Here is a 23,553-nt window from a genome sequence, read left to right on the forward strand (position 1 = left end):
AGTTTTAAAGAGGAAAGCTCCATGGTTAGACCCAGACCGGGGAAGAGAGAGTCGCAGGGAGGTGCTGTGGGCGTCGGGTTAAAGACCAAGAGGGCTGACGTGGGAGCAGGATAAAGACACTCCACATTAGGATGGCCAGGACCTGCTGACCAAGGAGGACATTTTCATCAATTGGATTGAAAAAAAAAAAAAAACTGACAACACCTCGTGCTGATGAGAGGGAGGAGAAAAATCTCTATTCTGTTAGAATAGGTGTGAACTGGTACGGGGGGCAATCTGAAGCTTGAGTCAGAAAGCCCACTTTTAAGAATCTATCCTAGAGAAGCAACAGTGTGATTCCATTGAAATAAAAAAGAATAGTTATTGCAGCAAAAAAAACCCCAAAAACCAAAAAAAACCCTCAATGCACTCCGAATGCCCTTCAAGTAGGGAATGGTTAAATAAAATATGACATGTGTACTCTGTAGCCCTTAAAAGGAATGAGATCGAGTGACTCATTCTGATCAGAAAAGAGGCCCATGTCTTATTGTGGAGTAAAAGTATCAAATTGTGAGCCAATACGTATAACACTTTTGTGGGGAAAAAAAAAAGACTCATGTGCCTCTATCTGTATGTTGATATTGATGTAGCTCTGACTGCAAAGTGCACAGGAAGGGGCTGGTGGTGGTTCTTTCTGTGGGTGGGATTTCCGAGGTTCAGAGAGGGGTGGAGAAGAGGCGACTGTCACTTTTTTGTGCCATTTAAATGATTATTCTAAAATTTACATAGAGTAAAATTCATCTTTTTTGTTATACAGTTCTAGGAGTTTTAACACACTTAGATTCTTGTAAAAAGTCACAAACACAAATTGTCAACACCCCAAAGAATTCTCTCATGCTACCCTTTTGTAGGGGGACCCTATCTCTACCCCCAGCCCCTGACAACTACTGATCTGTTCTGTCTCTATATTTTTGCCTCATCCAGATGTCATATAAATGGAATAATACAGTTTGTAATCTTTTAAGACTGGTTCCTTTCACTTAGCATATGTACTTAAGACATTATTATGTGCACTGACAGTTCATTCTTTTTTTATTGCTGAGTAATATTCCATTATTTGAATGACTGATTGAAGGATATTTGGGGTGTCTCCAGTTTTTGGTGACTATGAATAATGCTGCCATAAACATTCATGTACAGGCTTTTGTGTGAACCTAAGTTTTCATCTATCTAGAATAAATACTTAGATGTGGAATTGCTATGTCATAATGTAAGTGTATTTTTAATTTTGTTAAGAAGCCGCCAACCTGTTTTCCAAAGTGACTGCACCGTTTTGCATTTCCTCTAGCAATGTATAAGAGTTCCAGTTGCTCTGCGTCCTCTCCAGCATGTGGTCAGATTAGCTCTTTTATTTCAGCCATTCTAATATGTAATGATATCTCAGTATTGTCTTAATTGGTGTTTCTGTAATGGCTTATGATGTTGAACATCCTTTCACATGATTCTTTGCCATTGGTATATTCCCACTGGTGAAATATCTGCTCATTTATTCTGCCCATTTTCTAACTGTATTTTTTGGCTTTGTACTGTTGACTTTTGGAAATGCTTTATATATTTTAGATACTAATCCTTTATTGGATATGTGGTTTGCAGATATTTTCTCACATTCTGTAGGTTGTCTTTTTATCCTCTTAATGGGGTCTTTGGCAGAGCAAAAGTTTTAATTCCGGTGAAGTCCAATTTATCAATTTTTCCTCTTATGGATCATGCTTTGATGTCAAGTCTAAGAACTCTTTGCCTGGTCCTATGTTCCAAAGATTTTCTCCTAAAAGTTCCTGAAAGTTTTATAGTCTCACTTTATATTTAACTCATTGGCCCCCTTTTGAGTTAATCCTGGTGCATGATGTGACTTAGGTCAAGGTTCCTATTTTTGCTCACGGATGTTCACATGCTCCAGAACCATTTGTTGAGAAGATGAAATAAACCCATGCAAATATGGCTTTTTAAAAACAAAGGCAAAAATAATTCACCTGAGCTCCTTGGATCTGTAAATTCATGTTTTTCAAAAATTTAGGAAGTTTTCAGTCACTATTCCTTCAGATATTTTTTTCTGCTCCAATCTTTCTCTTCTCCTTCTGAATTCCTATGATATGAATGTTAGACTTTTTAACAGTGTTCCAATGGTCTCTGAGGCTTTTTTTTTTTCCCTCTCCACACTCAGGCTAGATATTTCCTATTCATCTGTCTTGAAGCTCATGGGTTCATTTGTGATCTCTATTCTACTGAGTTCTTCTAATGACTCTTTTATTTCTGTTACTGTGTTTTCCTGTTCTAAGAAGCCTGTATTTTTTTAATAGCTTCTATTTCTTTGCAGAAAATTTCTATCTTTCCATTCATTTCAAGAGTGCTCACTCTTACTTCATAGAAAATGGTGTACTTGTTTTCAAGTCTTTGTCTAACTTCAATTCCAGTTTCTGCTGCTAAAACAGAATACAGCAAAGCTTTGTGCCTAAAAAAAGACGATTAATAATAAATTTCACATAGTGGCTCTTACTAATATTCACAGAGAGCTTTATATTCAAGCATAAGAGGGCACAAAATAAGCAGTTTTTTTAAAACCATAAACTCATGAGTTTGTTGCATTTTTTAAAAAATAAATACTATTGTTAAAAATAAAAATAAATAAATAAAGTGTCTAATAATGCTAACATTTGGATCACCTCAAGGTTGGTGTGTGTTGATTGCTTTTTTCTTAGAGAATTTTTTAGGTTCTCCTGATTCTTTTGTATGTTGGACACTTTTGGTTTGTATCCTAGACATTTTGAGTGTTATGTTGAGACTCGGTCCTGTTAAAATTCTCAAAGGTTTTGCTGTGCTGATTCTAGTTGGTCTCATGCAGGTGCAACTTGGAGAAGAATCCTGCACTTCATACACGTAGGTAAAGGACCCTTCCTCAGGTGTTTCCTTTTTGTGATTTCCACCCCCAAGTTTCTCTGGCTAGAAAACCAGGGGTTAGCCTCTGTACTGCGGTGTGCTCTCGTGACTGGGGCCCCTCAGGGCAGAGTGGCGAGAGAAAGAAGCCTGCGGGACCACCACCTGCACACCTGTCACTGTTGCCACTGCTGTGGAGGGGCTGTAGTTTCATTACCAGACCTCTGCCAGGGTGCTCTCTAGAGAGTTAAAGGGCTCTGACCCTCAGGTGCTGCTATGGGTGGAGGTGGGTGCCTTTTTGCTGGTGCTCACCTGAGTAGGACTGGAAGGATTAAAAAAGCTCTGCCCTAAAAGATGCCATTGCCACAGCGACCAGGACAAGAGGTTCCAGTCTGCTGCTGGCACTTGCCTGGCACAGGGATGAGAAAAATCCAAGGAGCTCCACCCTGCTGGGACTGCTGTCATATACAGCAGCTTGCTGCTTAGCTGCTAGCGCTCACCTGGAGTAGGGCCAAGACCATCCAACAAACTCTGTCCTTTGGAGCTGGAGCTGGAGCTGGGCCTGGTGGTGGCTGGGAGCAGGAGCAGCAGGACTGGAGAATCACAGAGCTGGGGCCTGCAAGGGTTGTTGGTACCACGGTGGTAGGGCAGGGAGGTCTTCAGAGTCCTGATCTCGCTACCCAGCCCATCCATTCTTACCTGCCTTTCAGAATCCTGACGTTCACTTCCTGCATTTTGTCCAGGGTTTTAAATTTCATCAGTGGGAGAGAGAGGGTGGTGTGTGTTTACTCCATTTTGGTCAGAAAGGCATGTCCCTTTTTATGTAACTACAGAAAAGCAGGATTACAAGGTGATTTTTCCCTATAATTTTTAGGCCTTTCAGTATTTTCCATATTAAAATCTTTTTGACGACTCAGAGATCTCTAGCTTATCTGCATAGATGGGGGAACTGAGAAGGAAAATGATCTGGGGTGGGGGAGGTGTGGATAAACTGAATTATGAATGTTGAGATTTGTGCCCACAGATGGCCAGGGGCTGGTTGCTATGGCTGAAGGGGTCAAGGGAAGAGAGAATTTGAGGAAACAGGTGGAAACCTGAGATGTGTTCTGTCTGGGGGCACCAAGGAGAGGCTGGTGCACTGGGAGGCAACCAAGGATGAGAAAATATACGCCGTTTGAGGGGCACAGGAAAGGTGGAGAAACAGAGGCCCAGAGTGTTGACCATACTTGGTCAGGAAGGGATGGTGAAGGGGAGGACAGGCCAAAAGAAAAGACAGGCATGAACAGACTTGGTTTTCTTTAAGAATTCAAGATATATGAACACAGTTGACCCTTGAGCAACAAAGGTGTGAAGTGCTAGCATCCATTTGTATTTGAATTTTTTTGGATAAATAGAGTACAGTACTGTAAACATGTTTTCTCTTATGATTTTCTTAATAATATTTTCTTTTTGTTAGCTTACTTAACAGTAAGAATGCAGTATACAATACATATAACACAGAATATATGTTAATCAACTGTTCATGTTATCAATAAAGGATCAAGAGTAGGCTATTCGTAGTTAATTTTGGGGATTATATGTGGATTTTTTGACAGCACAGGGGGCCGGTGCCCTTAGGCCCTGCACTGTTCAATGATCTGTATATTTTTTTAGCATGATACCAAAAAAGACCCCCTACTCGAATGAACTTGAATACATCTAAAGTAACTATATCATTAGAGTAGGTGACAGTTGCTTTCCTCCAGAAAATGCCCCCGACACCCAAAGACAAGATGGGCATCTACCTACACTCCCCTGTGGCATCCAGCTGCCACCTGCCTCCTCAGACTGGTAAGCTCCTTGAGGAGGAGGTCCTCATGTTTGTCCTGACTGCCTTTTGGAGACGGCACAGTGCTGTGTGCATGGCAGAAATGCATGAAATATTTGTTGCAAGAATGGATGCATAATGAGTGAGTACTAGAGAAAGAGGTTCAGAGACCTGGCTGTGCCACTGTTATCACCAGCCCATCTGGACCTAATGAGCTTGACTGGAGGCTAAGGCTCATTATCAAATGAGGCCCCTAAGTGACAATGGCAATTTGTCTAGCTATTCTCCAAAATATCCCACATGTGACCACAACTACATGAAATATAAATTACACACAGAGAAAGAAGAACGACCAGAAGTAAAGGCCAACAGGGACAATATCTAGAAAGTGGACTCCTAAGTGGCTGTTTTTTTCTATATACCTTGTGTATTTTGCCATTTTTCCACACGAGAATCTCTAACTCTTCTGCCCTACTCATCCTGTGCTCAGGAGGGTGCTTTCCGACCTGTCATTTAGACTCCGATATGGACTGGCCTACCAGGAGGAGGGGTAATGTCCTGCACAAATGAACAAGGCTGGTAACCCTGAGCCATTCACCTCCTATTAATGGTCTCCCTTGCACTGATGACCACAAATATGGTACTGGCCTTGCGGTAACCACCCCAACTGGCCCTGTGAGGTCCAGCCCACTTGGCAAAGCTGGGCTCCTCTGTTTACTGCAACAACTAGGGAATCCTCCCTGCCTCCCCCGCTGAAGGGTTCTTCCACGCCTTCAGAGAAAGAAGACAGAATGTGGACGAGAGGAGGAAGGATAAGCAGGAGTGCTGAGGACAAAGTGCTTGAGTCCCACCTGCGACACCTCAGTAACCTGGCTTTATGGTGTGTGCCCCTGAAAGGGGAACAGGGGTGGCAGCCCATCTGGGAGTTCTGGGTAAAGTGCCTGCTACCACAAGATAATAAACAGCAGTAATTAGGCCTTTCTGGAAAGCTGAATAATACTGTTATTAAAACTTTTATTATCTGTATGTTTTATATGAATTTCATTGCTTCCAGTGGCTAGATTTTGGGAGCAATGAGAATGACAGAAATAATAGGAATGAATTAAACCACAAGCAGATCCAGTGTCTGGGGGAGACACAGAGGCTGCTTTCACTAATGGGATCTGACAGCAAAGACCCTGCGATTCTGCTCTGGTCTACATGAGGCATCCCCCAGACCCCAAGGTCCCAGGCAGCAGCCACAGCCTGTCCTGATATTTGCCCCTCAAATACCAACCACACTTTGGGAGAGTCGGTTTCAAGCAGAATGAGGGTAATTCTTCCCTTCCTCTCTCTGCACTGAAATGAAAATCACTACCCCCGCCCTAAAGTAACCTGGATTCTTTCACCCTGGAATTCATCTGGATCAGTTATTTCTGTGGCTTAGAAAATGTTAACAAATGGACAAGACAATTCTTTTATGCTATACTTTTAAGTCAAGCTGTTAATATATACTATATTGTATTTTTTAAATTAAAGAAAAAAAGATAAGGTCTTTATAGACCATTCCAGGCATTTGACGATGAACAATCCCAACTCTCACAGCTTATGCTGAGGAAGTTATAAATTATTAACATGTCAAGCATTGCCCTTGGAAGCTGCTTTTCCAGCTCTGACCATGAACCCAAGTATCCTGTGTTTAAGTTCCATTCAGTCAGCAAGCCCCTGAGAGACATTTTCAATAACGGGCTATGAAGGTGGACGGTGCTGATGTCAGGGTTTTATCTGCACCGAGCAAACCCCCTCCTCCCTTGATATCTCAATGGGTTTCTGAAACACTCTACAATAGCTTCAATAACCTCACTGGCGATTTGCAGAGTGGATCATGAGCTCCAGCTTGAACCTCTCCCAAGGCTCCCTCACTGACTATCCTAATGTAGGGGCCACAGCAATAGCAAAAAACCACCGCTGAGTCAAGGGGCCGTGGATCAGGAAAGCCACGCATGTGGGCTCTTTGAGGGCATGTTCCTGGCACTTCTGCCTAGAACTGTCACCTTCACAACTTAAAGCACTATATGTGTATATACGTATATACACACACACCGCATTTTCACTCACTTCCCAGGAGGGAGGCAGAAAAGGTAAGAATTTCTTTGAACCTGTCTTTACATTGCTTTCTGTGAGCTCATTTTTTCCTCATATGTGTGCACTTCATCTTCTTTTCAGGGTGTGGGGTCCCTAGGAGAGCGGGGTCCTACTTCCTCAGTCTCACAATGCAGTGTTTCGGTGGAGTTCTGGACTTAGAGTAGCCACTTAAAACATCCTGAAAGTTTTGTTGTTTTTTTTTTTTCCAAATAAAATTTGCCATGGAAAACTTCTCCTTAGGGCCTTCATCACATGCACACATAACTCGTTTGCACAGTTTTGTTTCTGGCACACTGATTTCCATTGATAAAAGAACTATTCTTTAACTCTGCCACAAATACCCACTTCCAACAGATTTCTCGTTTCATCTGAAACACTAAAAATAAAAAGTGACAAATGTCAAAGACATAGAAAGGTCATCTATTTTGTCTCTGCTCATTTTAAAGGACAGTTGCTTTAGAAGATTCTTACATTCTACCCCAACCTTCACACATCTCTTTTTCAGGACAGGAAATTAACGCCCACCCCGAGGGGGCTCCCCTTTTAACAAAGGCTTGTGACTCCAATAAATGGGATGCTTCCTGCATGAGGCTGGGCCACATGAGCCAGATTATTAAACAAGAAAAAAAAAATTCCTCCTGGGGGTGAGGGGTAGGTCAGAAGGACACTAAAGTGAGAGAGGAGCCAGAAGATTCAGGAGTACCCAGGAGTACCTCCATCTACCAGAGTACCCGTATCCCAGGATTCTGGAATTCACTGAGCTCCTGAGGGAAGAAATGAAAGCAGCAGCTGAGTGATCCCCTGAGTGATCCCCATCTCCTCTTAGGGAATATGCAGCAAGATGTTTTTCATTTTCCTGACTTCTCTGAACCGCCACAAAGTCCTGCTATTTGTTTCCCCCTTCTTCAGTTTCTAACTCTTGACCAATCGTGTTAGCGGTACCAGGAGAAATTCTGATTTTTAATCCCAGTTCCCCTGCAAGGTTTCCACCCCAAGTGCTGACTACTCCGTGGACGTGGGATTTGCCCACGGTCCCGCCCCTTCCCCACCAGGCGACTCCGGCTCTTACCAGCTGCCCTGTGCGGCGACCGCGTCTCGGCCATCCGGCTCTCCCGTCTGGGGTCCGGGGATGGCGCGGCCTTCGCCAGCTCCCCGGGACTGGGACTGGTGTCTGAGGGCGGCAGGGGGCGACTCTGCAGCAGCGGCTTCCTGGGCAGGGGAGGCTTGGCGCTGAGCGGCTCCGAGGGCCGGGCCTTCCCCTTTCCCTGCTCGTGCGGGGACCGTGCCCCTCGAGGGGAGGGGGCCTTCGCGACCGGACATTTCTCGTCTTTGGGGAGCAAAGCCAGCCCCCCTTTTCCTAACCGGATTTCAGTACTGTATCTCTTTATTCCTCTGACCTCGACAGAGGACACCTCCCTGTGCTTGAAGGACAGAGAAGTGGAGCGCAGCTTGACGGGAAAGGGTCTTCTGTCCTCCCCTGAGGGCGGCTCGCGGGCGGCCGGGCAGGGGTCTCCAGGGGCATCCCGGGGGGTCCGGCCCGCCCCGGCCGCCGAGTCCCCCGAGGCCCGAGAACCGCTGCCAGCCGTCGCGGGTTTCCCGCCATGGGGCTCGGGGGGCGCCTGCAGGTCGTCGAGCGCCGCCTCGCTCCTCCAGACCAGGTTGCTCTTCAGAAGCGGCAGGCGGCCGGCCGAGGCGCCCACGGGGCCGGTGTGCTCCAGCACCCGGGCGCTGCCTGATCGCGGCCACATCCGGCCCGACGACACCGAGAACTTCACGGCCCGCAGCTCGCTGCCTCCCCGCTCCACCTTCCGCTCCGGCGCCAGCCTCTCGGGTCCCTCCTGTGGGGGCTCCGCGGGTTCGGCCCTGGGCTGCTCGGCGGGGGCGGCCTCTCCGTCCAGGGGCCGGGAAGTGCGTTCCTCTGCAGGCGACTCGCAGGCGGGCGGCGCGCCGGGGCTCGCGCTCACCGCCGGGGCCTTGTGCTTCAGGCAGCTCTTGGGGGCCAGGGGGCTTGGGGCGGGGGCCTCGGGATATCCCTTCCCTGCTCCCTCGGGCTCGGGCTCGGGCTCGGGCTCGGGCACGGCCACGGGCACTTCCACGGGCACTTCCAGCGTCAGCTCCACTTCCTTCTGGACACTTTGGTCTGGCCCCCCTGGACCAGGGGGAGTCTCCGAGGTGGTGGCAGGGTCAGTCTCAGGAGGTGTCGTGTCCTCCTCAGGGATAGAAGGAGATAGCCGAATCTCCACGTCTCCAGAAGGGCAAACCACCTCATCAGCTGTTTCCCTGGCTGGGGGACATGTGCTTTCCAGGGACACTTCCTCCCTCTGGTTTTCACTGTTGGGATTATGGTGTGGGGAACCTTCTGGCAGAGATAGGGTCTCCGAGCAGGGAGCCGGGCCTGACACAGGGTCAGTGACCTCGGGGGTGGCCGCGTGGCTGGAGGGGTTATCCCCAAGGAAGCTGTCCTCCTCCTCCTCGGCGCTGGCACTGAGGGCTGGGCAGTGCTGCAGGCGTGCCCGCCTAGCACGCAGCCCCCCGGGTTGCAGCATGGTGGCTGGCCCCCCGGGCTCTGGGCTTCTGTCCAGTACCACATCCTGCTGTGCAGAACTGGGGCTCTCTTCTGTGCCAACTCTGGGTAATGACTTCTCATCGTATTCCTCTTCCTCGGGGGTACCCGTCAGATCACTAAGGGATTCAGACTGTGCTCGCTTGGAGAAATAAAGGACAAAAGACAGCATCATTATGTCGAATATTAGGAAGCCTATGACCTTTCCATTTTGTACAAGGCTTAATATGGTTTAAAGGAAGCAGTGTGTCTCTAAAGCCGGCACCTAAGCAGACCTTCACACATGGTGTCTCTTCTTAATCCTTCCCTTACCGGTCTATTTGGAAACTTGCCTTACAAGTTCAGCGTTCAGCAGAACAGTGGCCGCTATGCTCTTTTTTTTTTTGAATGCATATTTTTCTTATTATGTTATGTTAATCACCATACATTACATCATTAGTTTTTGATGTAGTGTTCCATGATTCATTGTTTACGTATAACCCCCAGGGCTCCATGCAGAACGTGCCCTCTTTAATACCCATCACCAGGCTAACCCATCCCCCCACCCCCCTCCCCTCTAGAACCCTGTTTGTTTCTCAGAGTCCATCGTCTCTCATGGTTCGTCTCCCCCTCCGATTTCCCCCCCTTCATTCTTCCCCTCCTGCTATCTTCTTCTTCTTTTTTTTTTTTTTAACATATAATGTATTCTTTGTTTCAGAGGTACAGATCTGTGATTCAACAGTCTTGCGGCTATGCTCCTAAAGTAAATAGTGCTTAAGGCTCTAGTGGCCGAGCTACCAAACCAGGACACTGCTCTAAAATATGAAGCAAAGGGGATCAAACAAGCCAGGTGTCTGCCATGCTTTGCACTCCACGCCTATTATTTCATTTACTCTTGATTCATCCCAGTAAGGAAGGACTATTTCCTTTTTGCACTTGGAGAACTGGGAGCTCAGAGACGGCCACATCTTGGTCCAGGTTGAGCCTATTCGCTCAGCTAAAAAGCTGGTGCTCTCTCCGTGCTGCCTGAGAGCTAATTTCCCATCTCAGTGCTCTCTCTCCAGGGATGGGCCCCATGGTGAAGGGAGACTGGTTTGCCTAAAGGGTGATTTCTATCACCTCAAACACAGTCAAGAGCAAACCACAGCTTGTTAGATAACGTCCCAAACCATAGCTGACGGATAAAGTCCAAACTTTTCAGCCAAATTAAAGGTTTTATATTCTCTGGTCTTAAATTATTTCTCCCACCCCCTGCTCAGGTCAAGCCGAGTCCCCACTACTGAATGTGCCAGACTCTGGGCCGAATGGCCAGCTCCTCTTTCCCCACACCTCCAGGGTGCTCTACCGGCACCAGCCAAGGACAGTCTCAGACTCCACTCCTACAGGAAGTCTTGCCTCTTCCTGCAGCTTACAGTGCTCTTCCTCTCCCGAAGCCCTACTGGCTTGACAGTCAAACACTGCCTTGTACTTTCCTTCCGAAAAGTCTCTGGAATTTAAATTTAGTCCAACTTCCTCCTTGCCATACCCAAAGTTAGTCGCTGCTTGCTTAGGAAGGAGGAGAGACCAAGGTAGTCACGAATCATTCAAAAGCACTATGAGAAAATGACCAAAAGCTTGAGGGTGTTAAGGTCAATCTTTTAAAAAAACTTCAGGACATTAGAAAACACTTCTTTCTTCGTGGAAAAAAAAAAAGTTCAGGGCATTAGACCTCCTTTCCTTTAGGTTAAGAAATGTACAGGAGTGTTTGTGTTAGGTTGTTGTTGTTTGCTGGTGTTATTTTAACATCTCCCAGCTGGCATCTGCTTGCTAACAGAACACAAGATAACTCGGATGTTTGCAAAAATACCTTAGCCAACTCTTGCCAAGGTGCACAATCCTGGTCCCCTGGATTTGAAAAAAATGAAGACGTTCAAAGAAATCCACAGAAGAATTTTCAAAAGCCACAGGTTCAAAAGGTGTTACTGGCCTTTTGCTACTACAGGAAATCACTGATGTTGAAACCTGTTTAGGATGTGGGTCGCGTTTTAAAACTATCACAACCCTCGCAAAATGAGCAGAAAGCTGAGAAGCAGGCCCAGGTGGGCACATCCCACCTTAAGCCACTGGCAGCTACAAGGAAGTAACAGTGAAGGGCTGGGCAGGACGAAGGCAGCATGGAGTGTGGACTCAGACACTGAGCAGAGGCTCCTCAGGGAGCAAAGTGGCTTCTGACTCAGCCTGGGCTCACGCACCGGGTACAGCAGGAAGGCTGCATATACCTGCTCCATCTCCACCGCCGCCGCCCCTGCCCTCCTCCTCTGGGCCCTCACAGCAGTCTCACCCTCTACAGTCCTCTGGAGGAAGAGGGAGTGGAGGACCCACTGCTCAGCCTGCACCAAGATGGAGCCTCCGTCCTGGCTGCCTGCTCATCGGCCTCCCCTCACCAGAAAGAAAGAGTCTTGGGGCATCATCTGTGTCATCTCTGGGCAGAGAACACTGCTGCTAAGTAGTGTCAGGCTCTAATACCCAGGACCTGTAGCTGGCAGCTCTGTCCGCCACAACCTGGGGCTACTCATAGAATCGTGCTGCTCCTCCTAAAAGAGAGTTAATATTCCCTGCTCCCGGCACTGCCTGGGGTGGGATGAGGACCAGCCAGGGTGCTGAGATGCTGGCGTAAATGTTCACGGGCGTCTGCTTCTGGCACGTCAGAACCACACGCAGGCCCCGGTTCTGAGCAGCAGGATAAAATGCTGAGATAACAGCCAGCTTTTGTCTTTTGTGTTTCTCTTTCCCGACCTCTGCTCTGGTGGGGCAGAAGGATGCGGCCAAATGCACTCTTGGAAGTGTTTTTCCAACTTGTAATGAATATCACAGTCTTAATAGGCAAGGTTGGTTTGTTTTTTTAACTGTGCCAAGATGGAGTTTTTAAGGTAAGAAAAGCCCGCCCCTACCTCTTTTTTCCTCTAGAGCTCCAAAAGATTCAGAGCCTGGATGGTGTGGGGTAGAGGGTTTGCCCCCCACGACAGAGCTGGAAGATGCCTGGGGGGCTGGACAGCTGTTCTGCCCAAACGGAGAACAGAATGTGGACAGCGGCGGAAAGAGACCGAAGTGGAGACTCAGAGATGCCCGAGTGGGGGCAGGGGTAAAAGTGGGTGAGGCAGAAAGAAATCTCAGATGTTACGGGGGATCAGAAAAGTAGGGGAAACTTGGACCTCACTGTTCAGTGAAGTCAAAAGAAACCCTGAACCTCTGCAGAAGTCCCCTGGGTCCAAGAGGGGCCAGGGTGGTGGTTCCTCGTCACCCTCAGAGCAGAACGGGAATGTATGAAAGCACCCTGATGCCCCAAGAGGGGCCAGAGTACCAGGAAAATCTTCACGGTTGGGAGGAAGTGCCTCATGATCAAAGGGCAAAGAGTGCTGTGAACACTGAAGGACAGAGGCCTCCACCTTTGGCCCCAATAGTGACACTGGTGACCACTGGCCAGACACCTCTGCCCAGTCAAAATCTTAAAGAGTTTTAATCCATGCCTACTCCCTACCAATAAGGGAAAGCAAAGGAGGAGGGAGCATATGTAAATGACAGAGTTTAAATCAAGAAATGTTTACCCAGAACGCCTAAATCAGAATTTCTATTAGTCTAAAAAAATGGGGTTCAAGAGCTAAGTCAAGCTGAAAGAATGAGAGGTACAGTGTTGTCCAGTGGACAGCGAGAGGGGATGCCACATTTCCACCTGCAGTATGAGCTGGGCTTCCCTCTGCCACAAAGGCCTGGTCAGGCTGTGGCTGGTTACGTGTACCTTTGCACGGCAAAAGACATCCCCATGGGAATAAAGGCCAGACTTGAGGCCAGAGGGAGCTGGCTCTGTCCCTGCCCTGTGGCTTCCTCAGCATGAGGACAGGCAGGTTGGAGTTACCAGTCCTAGCCAAGTCCCACAACACCAAGCTTTTAACTGTAAGTGTGTTGGACATGCAAGCATTTACACAAGTACCCAAGGACATATTAGCCTCAGGGTAACCACAGCTCACTTCTTTCTCCAGTGTTAGCGCCCTCTAAAGTCACCCCTGCTGGCAGAAGTTTACAAAGCACCTTCCACATGCCCAAAGGAAAACCCCCTGTCCCTAGCTGAGCACCTTAGCTTGTCCTGGGCCTTTCATCAATACCCCACAATCTTGTCTCCAGGGAAGGAAGGAGAGAATGTTGGTCTATGGGCATCTCGTTCTCAGCACTGTCATTCTCTATGGCCAGGCTGGCCCCACACCCTGCTCTCTCAGCTCCTCCTGCACTGAGACCTTGTGGGCACCACTGGGCAGCAGAGAAGGCAACAATCTTATGTGGACCTCTAACCCACTGGTACTATGAAGCCAAAGCACTCCATGAATGAGTTCTTGGCTCTTAGAACTATGAGCTGACCACTACACAGGCAGCATGCCCAAAGATGGGGGGGGTGTTCTGTCCTCAGAGGGGCACAATCCCCACACTACTAAGTAGGTCCTTGCCCAAGGCAGGAGTCCGAGCTAGTGTGTCAGCTTATCTGTCATTGTTCATTCCCTCATTCATTCATCCATTCAACAAATGTGCACTGAATGCCAGCCATGGCCATGTGGCTAGCATTGCTCTAGGGGCTGGACACAGGGCTGGGACAAGGTCTCAAAAAGACTGGCAATAGGGAAGCCTGGGTGGCTCAGTCGGTTAAACGTCTGCCTTCGGCTCAGGTCATGATCCCAGGGTCCTGGGATCGAGCCCCGCATTGGGCTCCTTGCTCCACGGGGAGCCTGCTTCTCCCCTTGCCTGCCACTCCCCCTGCTTGTGCTCTCTCTCTCTCTCTCTCTAACAAATAAATAAAATCTTTAAAAACAAAAAAACAAAAAGACTGGCAATAAACAAGTGAGTACACACATTTACAAAGCTCACTCCTGTATGAAGGAAAGGAACGCGCTGGTGGGAAGGTGGGGGTGTTTTCCATAGGATGGTGAGGTAAACCTCTCTGGGGAGAGGACCTCTGAGCTGAGACCCAAAGACTGAGAAGGAGCCAGCCAGGAGAAGAGTGTCTCGAGCAGTGGATCCAGCAGGCATCAGGCCTGAGGCCGGAGACAGCTCTGGAGGCCAAAGTATGTTGAGAGAGAGAGAGAGAGGGAGAGAGAGAGAGAATAAGAGGAAGCCTGAGAGGCAGGCAGGGCCTGGTTGTTCCAGGCCTGGAGTGCAGACCTTACACGGAGTGCCGTGGGAAGGCAGGGGATGCACAGCGCATAGCGGCTTCGGGGGAGGTACTGCAGAACCAATGAACAGATGGCATGTTTATGCAGGGAAGAGACGTATCTGACGTATATTGAAAAAGAGGAGCAACTCCGGCTCCTGCAGATGGTCCCACTGACTGTGGGGGTTTCTCAGAAGGGACACATGACCCTGAGAGGAGAAAGGCCAGGGTGGGAAGGGGGGTGGGTGGGCTACCAGGCCTGTCTGTCCTGCCTGTGCATGTAGGAAGAAGCCCAATTACCGAAGACAGCCGCCTCATTTTGCTGGACCGCTGGTTGCGGGGTTTAACCAGGAGCTTGTGCTTAGCTGCAGAGTTGTCCAGGCAGGAGGAGAATTCTGGAGGGTAATCGAAATCAGCCACAGGTGCCACGCTGCTGTCCGAGATACGGGGGGGGATGCTGGCGTCGCTTGCGTGCCTGGAGAAGAGCTGGTCCGGAGACTGTGGCCGGGATGAGGAAACTAAAGAGACCTTCATGGGACAAGGAGCAAGCATGCCAAGCATTAACTTCTCGGTATGAAATGGGTCCAGCCAACATACCAGCTCCCTTCTTTTATCGTGCTCAGTCTTCCCACGCCATCTCTGGCCTTACATGAGGGGAAGGATTTAAAATCTGACTCTCAACAGGGAGGACTCTAGGGTACCTCCTGAGAAAGGAGTTTTAAATGTTGGGCCAACCCCTGCAAACTTGTCACTCATTTCCAAGGCCATGCAGAGAGCCTGCGTCCCAGGCAGCCTTGGGGAGACAGCTCTGCCTTCACCCTCCCAAGCAGGTACAGCCACTTCAGACAAGGGCTTCTTTCTCCGATGAAACAGACCCACCTGGTCTCTCCAAGAACAGGCTTGCTCCTGCCTCCGGAAGCCGAGAGGGTGGCCCAGAGGTGTGATTTTACAGGCTGGAGCGAGCACAGGATGGGCCAAGCCCACTACCCAGCAGCCCATCTCTGAAGCTGCATTTGTTTATTCTAGAAGGTTTCTGTATCTTCATGTGTCCTCTTGGAGAAATCTGGCATTACAAACATTTTACTGGCTTGTACCTCAGCAGCGAGGCATTGACACTGTCAAGGGCAAAAGCGCTGCCAGGGAGGAAGGATATTTTGGTAGTCACCTGGAAGGATGACGGTAACATGCTGTTGCCTGCCCACTGAACCTGGCCATCCCCTTCACTGAGTGAGGTCTCAGTGGGTTCTACCGCCAAGACATTTATCGGCGTGAAGTGGTGGAGGGGGTACTCAGTGCGCACCCATGAGCAAATGCAGCCCACATGGGGAGCAGGGTGCAGAGAGATAAACTGGGAGGTGCTGGGCTTTGGTTACAACCCTGCCCCCTACTTCTATTCTAGTATGGTGCTATTAGTGTCAAGTTTACATTTTTCTCCCAATGCTTTTTGTCTTCCAAATTTTGTATGTATACACACAACAAAATTTACCATGATAACCACTTTTAGCCATTCGGTTCAGTGGCATTAAGTACACTCCTGTTGTCGAGCAACCCTCTGCAGAACTTCTTCTCTTGTAAAACTGAAACTCTGCACCCACTAAACAACTCCCCATTGCCTCTCCCCCAGCCCCTGGCACCCACCATTCTGCTTTCTATCTCTACGAATCTGACTACTCTAGGTACCTCACATTAAGTGGAATCACACGGTATTTGCCCTTTTTTGTCTGGCTTATTTCATTTAGCATAATGTTCATCCATGTTGTAGCCTGGGTCAGACTCTCCTCCCTTTATAAGGCTGAACTATATTCCATTGTATGTGGATACCACATTTTGTTTATCCATTCATGGACACTTGCGTTGCTTCCACATTTTAGCTGTCGTGAATAATGCTGCTGTGAACATGTGTACAAATACCTCTTCAAGAACTGGCTTTCAGTTCTTTCAGATATATACCCAGATGTGGAATTGCTGGATCATACAGTGGTTTTATTTTTAATTTTTTGAGGAACCTCCATACTGTTTGCCACAGTGACTACACCATTTTGCATTCCCACCAACAGGGCACAGGGGTTCCAATTTCTCCACATCCTTGCCAACACGTGTAATTTTCTATTTCTTTGATAGGAGCCATCCTGATGGGTACGAGGTGGTGTCAACCTTACATTTTAATCTAAGACCATAATTTTAGGCACTTCACAATGACTTAGTGAGCCCCTGTGAAAATGGTGTCCTTAGGAAGGAGGCAGCAAACAAGACGTGGGCAGCAGGCGGACTCCCAGGGGCCTGGGTACATCTTGCTCAGTTTCTTCGCCACAACCCTGGAGCCCCACACAGAGCAGGTTCCAGCAGCCTCTGCTTAACTAGGGGGCACCAGAAGGATGTCACTGTTAGAGAGATAAGCTGATGCAGGGACTCCCCCTGCAAGGGAACTTCCTCAGAGAAATGTATTTTCCCTGTTAATAGAAAGGTTCCTTATATTTTGTCCTGCAAGTATTAAGTTTATTTCTGCCAACTGGGAGAAGATGATTACTACAACGAGGGGAAAGGGGTTATAAGTGGACATAATCTATTGTAGTTCTCTTGTTTCAGCTGCTTGGGTTCTTATGGGAATAAAGCAAGAAAAATTATTTAAAAAATAAACCCGAGGACAGGACTTCCGGCTTCCTCTGTGCCTGTGGCTTTGGCTTCCACTGTTGTAGCTGATGACTCAGTACATCACCTAAGACTGGACAGGTGACACTTCTCCCAGATGTCCTCCCTAAGGGTCACGACCAGAATGGGTACATTCCAAAGATCATATAGAATCCTTCATTTTCACCTTCGTCTAGAGGAACAATGTATATATACATTGGGTAAAATTTTGGGTTTTGTTTTTCTGACTGCGTGGGACTTAAGAGAACAGGCAAGATGAGCTGCTTTTGCAAATGCAGTGACTCCCAGGTGAGAATGATTGTCTTCTGTAAGGACATGGGCTTTGGTCACCTCCCTATAAACCTAAAGGACAAACGTTCCCTGCCTCCCCTCCACTCAGCCCACCCAGCGCCTGCACTGCCTGAGCAGCCAGTCCTGGGCTCAGACCCACCCTGGCCCCCGGGGGGATGGTGCGAGCTGGCAGGGAGCTTAACTTCCCAGAAACTCTGACCACAATGACCTCCGTCCCTGCAAAACCCCTGCACTGGCTGTCACGGCTGGTCTTCCTGCTAAGGCGCCAGATTCTCACTTCTCCGTCTTTGTGGTCACTCCAAGAGTTCTTGGGGCCAAAAAAGACCAACACCTTCATAACTGAGGAGAACGACACATCCTGTCTTTGATCAATGAAGCAACTATGTGAGGTAAGGTAGGACGGGGCAGGAAAGCTGACCTGTGTTTTTATCTGTGGGCTGGAAGCATTCCCATTTGCCCCGCTTGCTCCAAGTCACCTGGTTGGTCCTGAAATCTGTGCTTCTGGATAATTCTGGAAGTGAATGATTTAAAAAGTCTAGCAGGTGGCCAGCCCTTTATTGGAGGAATGGGACTCAAATGGGAAAATGGCCTGGGGTTCAGGGGCTTTTTCAGGGGTGACCCTGGGTGACAGCTGGTTTACAGTGTTTGTCTGATTCAAAGAGGGGCTCAGCTACCCAGGAGTGGGCTGAGGCCGATGCACATGGGAACAGCCCGCAGACATGGGCCTTTCTGGGAAGGAGGAGCCTCCTGGCTTTGCACCCCAGCTGGCCTTTCCTGTTGAGGGTAGGGGAGGCACTGACCTACCTGATCTCACATAATCCTCTCCAAAACCCTCCGAGGACACGGATTCTATAGATGACAGAACCTGCCCACTGCCTGGCTGCACAGCAGTGGGTGCATTTTTTGCCAGAGCCCATGTTGTCTCTGTGTGTTACCTTCCCTCATCACCCAGGACAACTTCCCAGCTTGCCACCCTCTACCCAGTGCTTCCTACTTAATGGCAGGACACTTAGGCAGATGGCTAGTTGGATGTCATTTTACCTTAGAAACTACCAAATAAAGGTTCTTTAGTTGTCACCTCACGTGGTAATGAGGTTTTAAAAATAATTTCATGCATTTCCTGAAAAACTCATTCCGTCAGGAAATATCACCTTGGCAGCGTCATGAGATACTTGTTACTGGAAACCTTTTATCACAATAATCTTCATTAAGTTTCTCTATCAAGCATGTGGGCCTGCTTCCGGAGTCGCAACAGGATAAAATGAAAGTGCCCACAACCCCATCCTTTTGGGACTGAAGGTACCATTATATCAAATATCATGTGTTATATAAAGACATTTTAAAGAGTGCATCGTTTCCTCCTCTCAGCCAGTCAGTCCACTGTGCCCAAGAAACTTTCAGGGCATAAAATATGATCACTGTGTCTTCAAAACCATGGTAATAAAGATTATACATATTTTTTAAGTCTTAAAGGCTCCAATTTTAGTTTCCTATTACCCAATAAAATTACCTAGTTAATAAAATCTCAGAACCTTGTTTTTTCAGTAACATAACCAAGGATGCTGAGAAGAGGCCAGCCCTGCCGGGTGTGAGTAACTCCCTTACAGCTATAACTATGGGACCTGTGCACTGTGGTGCTTTGCAGGTTCAGAGGTGGGCTTATGCCTTAATGAATGGAATTAGAAACTCCCTGTTCTCCTGTACTGTTCCAGCTAAAGGCAGAGAGAGCCACAGAACTGTGGGATGGAGTGAGGGCAAGCCAGTCAACTATGGCTCGTGAGAGTCATCTCCCCAGCATGTGGCCCTGAAACATACAAAGTCCCATCTGGTCCCGAGGCTGGGGACGCTGAAGCTCTGCGTCTCAGAGTACAAGAGGGGTCTGTCATGTGACACTGGAGTTAGCCACAGCCCACTAAGCTTCCCCTCCAGTATTTTGAGGGTTAGCTTGAAATCCAGGAAATGGGCCAAATCATCCTTCTTGTCTTCTCCTCCTCCTCTTCAACCTGGGAGAGCAGGTGTGGGTAGCTCACTGTCTTTTAGACCCTGCTCATGGAACAAGCAGGGACAGGTTCACCTTAGAGCAGAATTCTGTAGAGAATAATTCTCTAGCCAGCTCTGGGTGAACCCCCAACCCTGGGGCTCACTTACATTCAGCTCCACCACAGCCTTCCCTCTGGATTTTACTGGTGATGCTCTGGGAACCCATAACCGCACCCAAGTTAGGTAAGTATTCTTTCCTCTGCCTTTGCCAGGGGGCTTCTGGATGTCCAAGTTGAAATGACTGCTGAACGTATTACAGAGCAGCTCAGAATCTGCAAGATGGTGGTTCACAATGAATCCCCGAGATTCCCAGTGAACAGCCGTCCACCAGGGCACGAGCCATAGCTCCAAGAACGCACAGGGCAGGGGAGTGGCTATAAAACATGGACTCTGGCCTTTGTTTTTCAAGTGCCAGCATTACACATATAACTTCAATTCTATCCACCCCTCAGCAGGGCTGGTCTAAAGGGAAAATGATCGTTTACATACAGATACAGCGTATGGGCTTAAAATGGCGGCACCAGGAGCAGGGCTACTTCCACAGGGCTCAGTGCTTCCTCCTGTTTCCTAATGGGGGAGGGTGTTTATCCACGATCGGCTCCCTTGCCCTGCTGAGGTCATAGATAACCCTCTTGCTGGTCAAACTTTCCCTGTTGCCCTGTTTACCAGCAGCATATGTCACATTCTACCCCAGACCAACAGGTTCTCATGGCCCTAAACTCAGATCGGAGAGTCCAGATTAAGTCACATATGTTCACCACTCCCTTCTCCCTCCAGCCAAACGTCATGACAACAGAAAACAGACATAAAGGTGTTTCCCTTCTTTCAGATGGGATGCCCGGTCTGGTCATCTGCTCCAACAGGAAAAACCAGGGAGAGGGTTGATTGTATCAGACCTGTAACCATTACGAAAAAGGCTACCAAAACCCTATCTCCTGACAAGATGGACATTTCTGCTCAAAGAACGAAAAATGCAGCCCAAGGACTGACTGTGAGCTCCACGGACCTGGTCTGGAATACCGCCTGGCCACACAGACCGTGGGACTCTTACAGGAACACACGGGGGCCACCAGAGTGCCCCCCCCACCCCACCCTCTAAAGTGGGCACACACCAAGCCAAGAGGTGGTACAGGCCTCACTTGCCTTTATGGTTGTGCCGGGACCGATGTCAGGCAGCAGGGACATCTCTGGGGGGCTCCTGGGCAGACCGTCGTCCTCAGAACTCATGCCGGTGTCATCTCCCCGCTTGGCAGGAAGGCCCCCCGGAGGAGGCGGCGGCCCCATTTTCACATTACACTGTATTTTTAGCTAGATTATAATAAAGAACATTTGCTCTTGTTTTCATCAGCAACTTTTTTATCAACAAATCTTCCTGCTCCGATTCATTCATTCAGGGACTATTTTCAACACCCCTGCCTGGGGCAGTGAGTAGACTGAAAAGAGTTGTCTGCCCCCAGCTCTCCTGCTTTCATCCTGAAAATGAGCGGTTACAACTTAGGATGAGTCAAGATCCAGTTGTAAGTAATTTGGTATGTCCTGCATGCAATTATATTCAAGATATGTCAAATAAACCAAGCAGAAATAATTCGACAACTTCTCAACTCGTATTTGATGTATATACCCAGTGTCACTGCCAAGGAGAAGTTTACCTGCAGGGCTTTAATCCGGTCACACACATTTTCTTGGGAAAACACCCGCACAGGCCGAGGAGGGTCCTGTCCCGACTCAGGAATGAAAATACTGTCGTGTGACAGGGCCCGGCTGCCCAGCGTGCCCCTCGACTCCCTAGGATAAAAGAGGCACCGTGAAACTCTGCGCTCCTCCATGTCTCACGCAGGGGGCTCAGGATGAACAAGCGGGCTGGGGCCTAACAGCACAGCCACAATAAGCCTTCGGCTGCATTTATTTTTTGATGGCTTTTGACTCCGGTTTATCTCCGCCCTGTCAAATACCACAGTCAACGCTTAGGAGCACCGCAGAGGTAGGCATTTTCCTGATGGCTCTGAAGGTTGTGTGAATTCTTTTTATTACTGGGAAAATCAGGGTTTGATGGAGGTGTGATGTCCAAGACAGGAGGCCCGCAGAGAGGAAGGGCTGGTGGGGCGGCGGGGGGGGGGGGGGGGGGGGGAGTGTATGTGTGCGGAAGACTGTAGTGGATGCCCGAGGAAGGTGAAATCATTCCTTGCGGGCAAACATGCCATTCCTCAGTGGGCTAGAGGTCATGTCTGCATAGCAGGCTGAGGGCCTGCCTGATGGAGGCATCCTTGCAAGGTGGTCCAAAACACACATCCAGAGGGTGGGTTTGAAATGAGAACTGCAAATCTGTGAAGCCGTGCCCTGTTTTCATCATCTGCTATGAATGAGCTGTGTAATCCAGCCTGTGTGCCTAGGCCCTGGAGTACAGATGGTGGGCCCTTCTGTCATCCCCATCCCGGCCGCTGCCCCAGCCCCGAGCTCGAGACTCCAATTAGGAACCGAACCCACACGACATTCACAAAATGTCCTAAGAGGATGTGGGAGTTAGTTGTCAGATTTTCCTAGCAGCAGTGGCTGCCTGAACAATAGGTGGAAGGAGATGATGGAGACCCGATGATGAAGGAAGGAAAGCCTGCCCCCACAGGCACTGCATCTGTGCTCTACACTCCCCCACCCGCACGCCGCCCCAGGCATCCTGTCCTCTGCGAGGCATTAGGAACTCTTAGGGGTGGTCCCGCTCCATTGCAGATCACGTTGTGTTGGTTAATGATGTTTGCAACTTCCTCCTAGCTCACAGTACTGAGTCTGCAAGTGAGGAACCCACAGGCTCCCAGAAGAATGTGTCCTCACTCAAGTGAAAGCACCCAGCAGGCCCTCCCTGTTAACAGCAGCTCCTGTTACAAAGATCACACGCACACCTGTCTCTCCCTCCTACAGTGGGCAGCCCATGGCCACTCACTTCGAAAACCATAACCACTGCCCCAATGCCTCCACTCTAGGTGTAAGTAGGAGTTGAGACAGCATGAAAAGGCCTCTGCAAAGATACATGGCAAAAACACAGAAGGTCATATGCTCAGGGACATTCACTACATTTACAGAAGGAAAAGACCCCCAACAACCCAAATGGCCCTCAGTAGGTACCTGCATAAACCATGGAACATCATCTAATGGAGACTCTGCAGGTGACCATGTGGGTGAGGGAGCACAAGACTGCACTGAGTGGAAAATGAGGCAGAGTGCAGAACAACGTTTATGGCGTATTAGCGCTACGTGGGGAAGGGGAGTATGAATATAGGTGAATATATGTGAAGAGTTGTGTTGTTTGCTTACATTTTAAAACATAAAAATAGAAGGATAAACAACAAATGAATAAAAATAGTGTCCGCTGGGGAGAAGGACAAAACGAGACTGGGAGACAGGGTGCCAAGGCATTTACTTACACATTCACAATTTTGTCTTTGAAACTATGTAAATATTTTATATAGTTAAAAGACAAAGTCAAACAAAAAGGGAAATAAGAGAATCTCTAAAACTAGAAAACAAACAGAAACAAACGAGCCTAATTTTATATTGTGTTGTTGGCATAACGGCACAGAGAAAAGAATGATTTCAAGTGATTTTAGCTCAACATCTAAGTGATTTGTTTTTTGTTTTTTTTTGAGAGAGAGAGAGGGGGGAGAGGGGAAAAGGGGGAGAGGGAGACAACCTTAAGTAGGCTCCACACCCAGCATGGAGCCCAACAAGAGGCTTGATCTCACAATCTGAGATGTTGTGAGCTGAAATAGAGTTGGATGTTTAACTGACTGAGCCACCCAGGCGCCCCCAAAGTGAGTTCTGACTCTACATTCATAATACAATAAATTCCAAGAACAAAAAAAGCCATCAAAGATATGAAATTATACTCAGTAGTCTTACTGGTAGCAGTACTGATTTTTAAAAATAGTACACAACAATCTTTATAGAACATAACCTCTATGTGGGAAATCGGGGTAATGAGATTGTAAGTATATTATATGAAAAAGAAAATGAGTAATTTTGTTA

At 48.2% G+C, this 23,553-nt stretch overlaps 1 protein-coding gene across 5 annotated transcripts in view; it reads right to left on the minus strand.

Moving 5' to 3' along the window:
* Positions 1 to 23,553, minus strand: part of CRACDL (CRACD like) — a 50,049-nt gene that overhangs the window by 13,594 nt on the left and 12,902 nt on the right. For 2 of the 5 annotated variants that reach the window (XM_088026224.1, XM_088026221.1), the window contains exons 3-7: positions 21,186 to 21,321; positions 20,680 to 20,844; positions 14,857 to 15,084; positions 8,451 to 9,546; positions 7,911 to 8,369 (exon numbers count right to left, since the gene is read on the minus strand). In XM_088026224.1, the coding sequence (XP_087882350.1) occupies positions 7,911 to 8,369; positions 8,451 to 9,546; positions 14,857 to 15,084; positions 20,680 to 20,844; positions 21,186 to 21,321 (2,084 nt within the window). Of the gene's footprint in view, positions 1 to 7,910; positions 9,547 to 14,856; positions 15,085 to 19,126; positions 19,134 to 20,666; positions 20,845 to 21,185; positions 21,322 to 23,553 lie in introns of all 5 variants that reach the window. The other 3 variants (XM_088026222.1, XM_028104056.2, XM_088026220.1) reach the window with 3 other exon arrangements.

Source organism: Eumetopias jubatus, unplaced genomic scaffold, assembly GCF_037043125.1.
Source record: "Eumetopias jubatus isolate StellerSeaLion01/CBP00866 unplaced genomic scaffold, mEumJub1_p1.0 scaffold_9, whole genome shotgun sequence".
Lineage (NCBI taxonomy): Eukaryota > Metazoa > Chordata > Mammalia > Carnivora > Otariidae > Eumetopias > Eumetopias jubatus.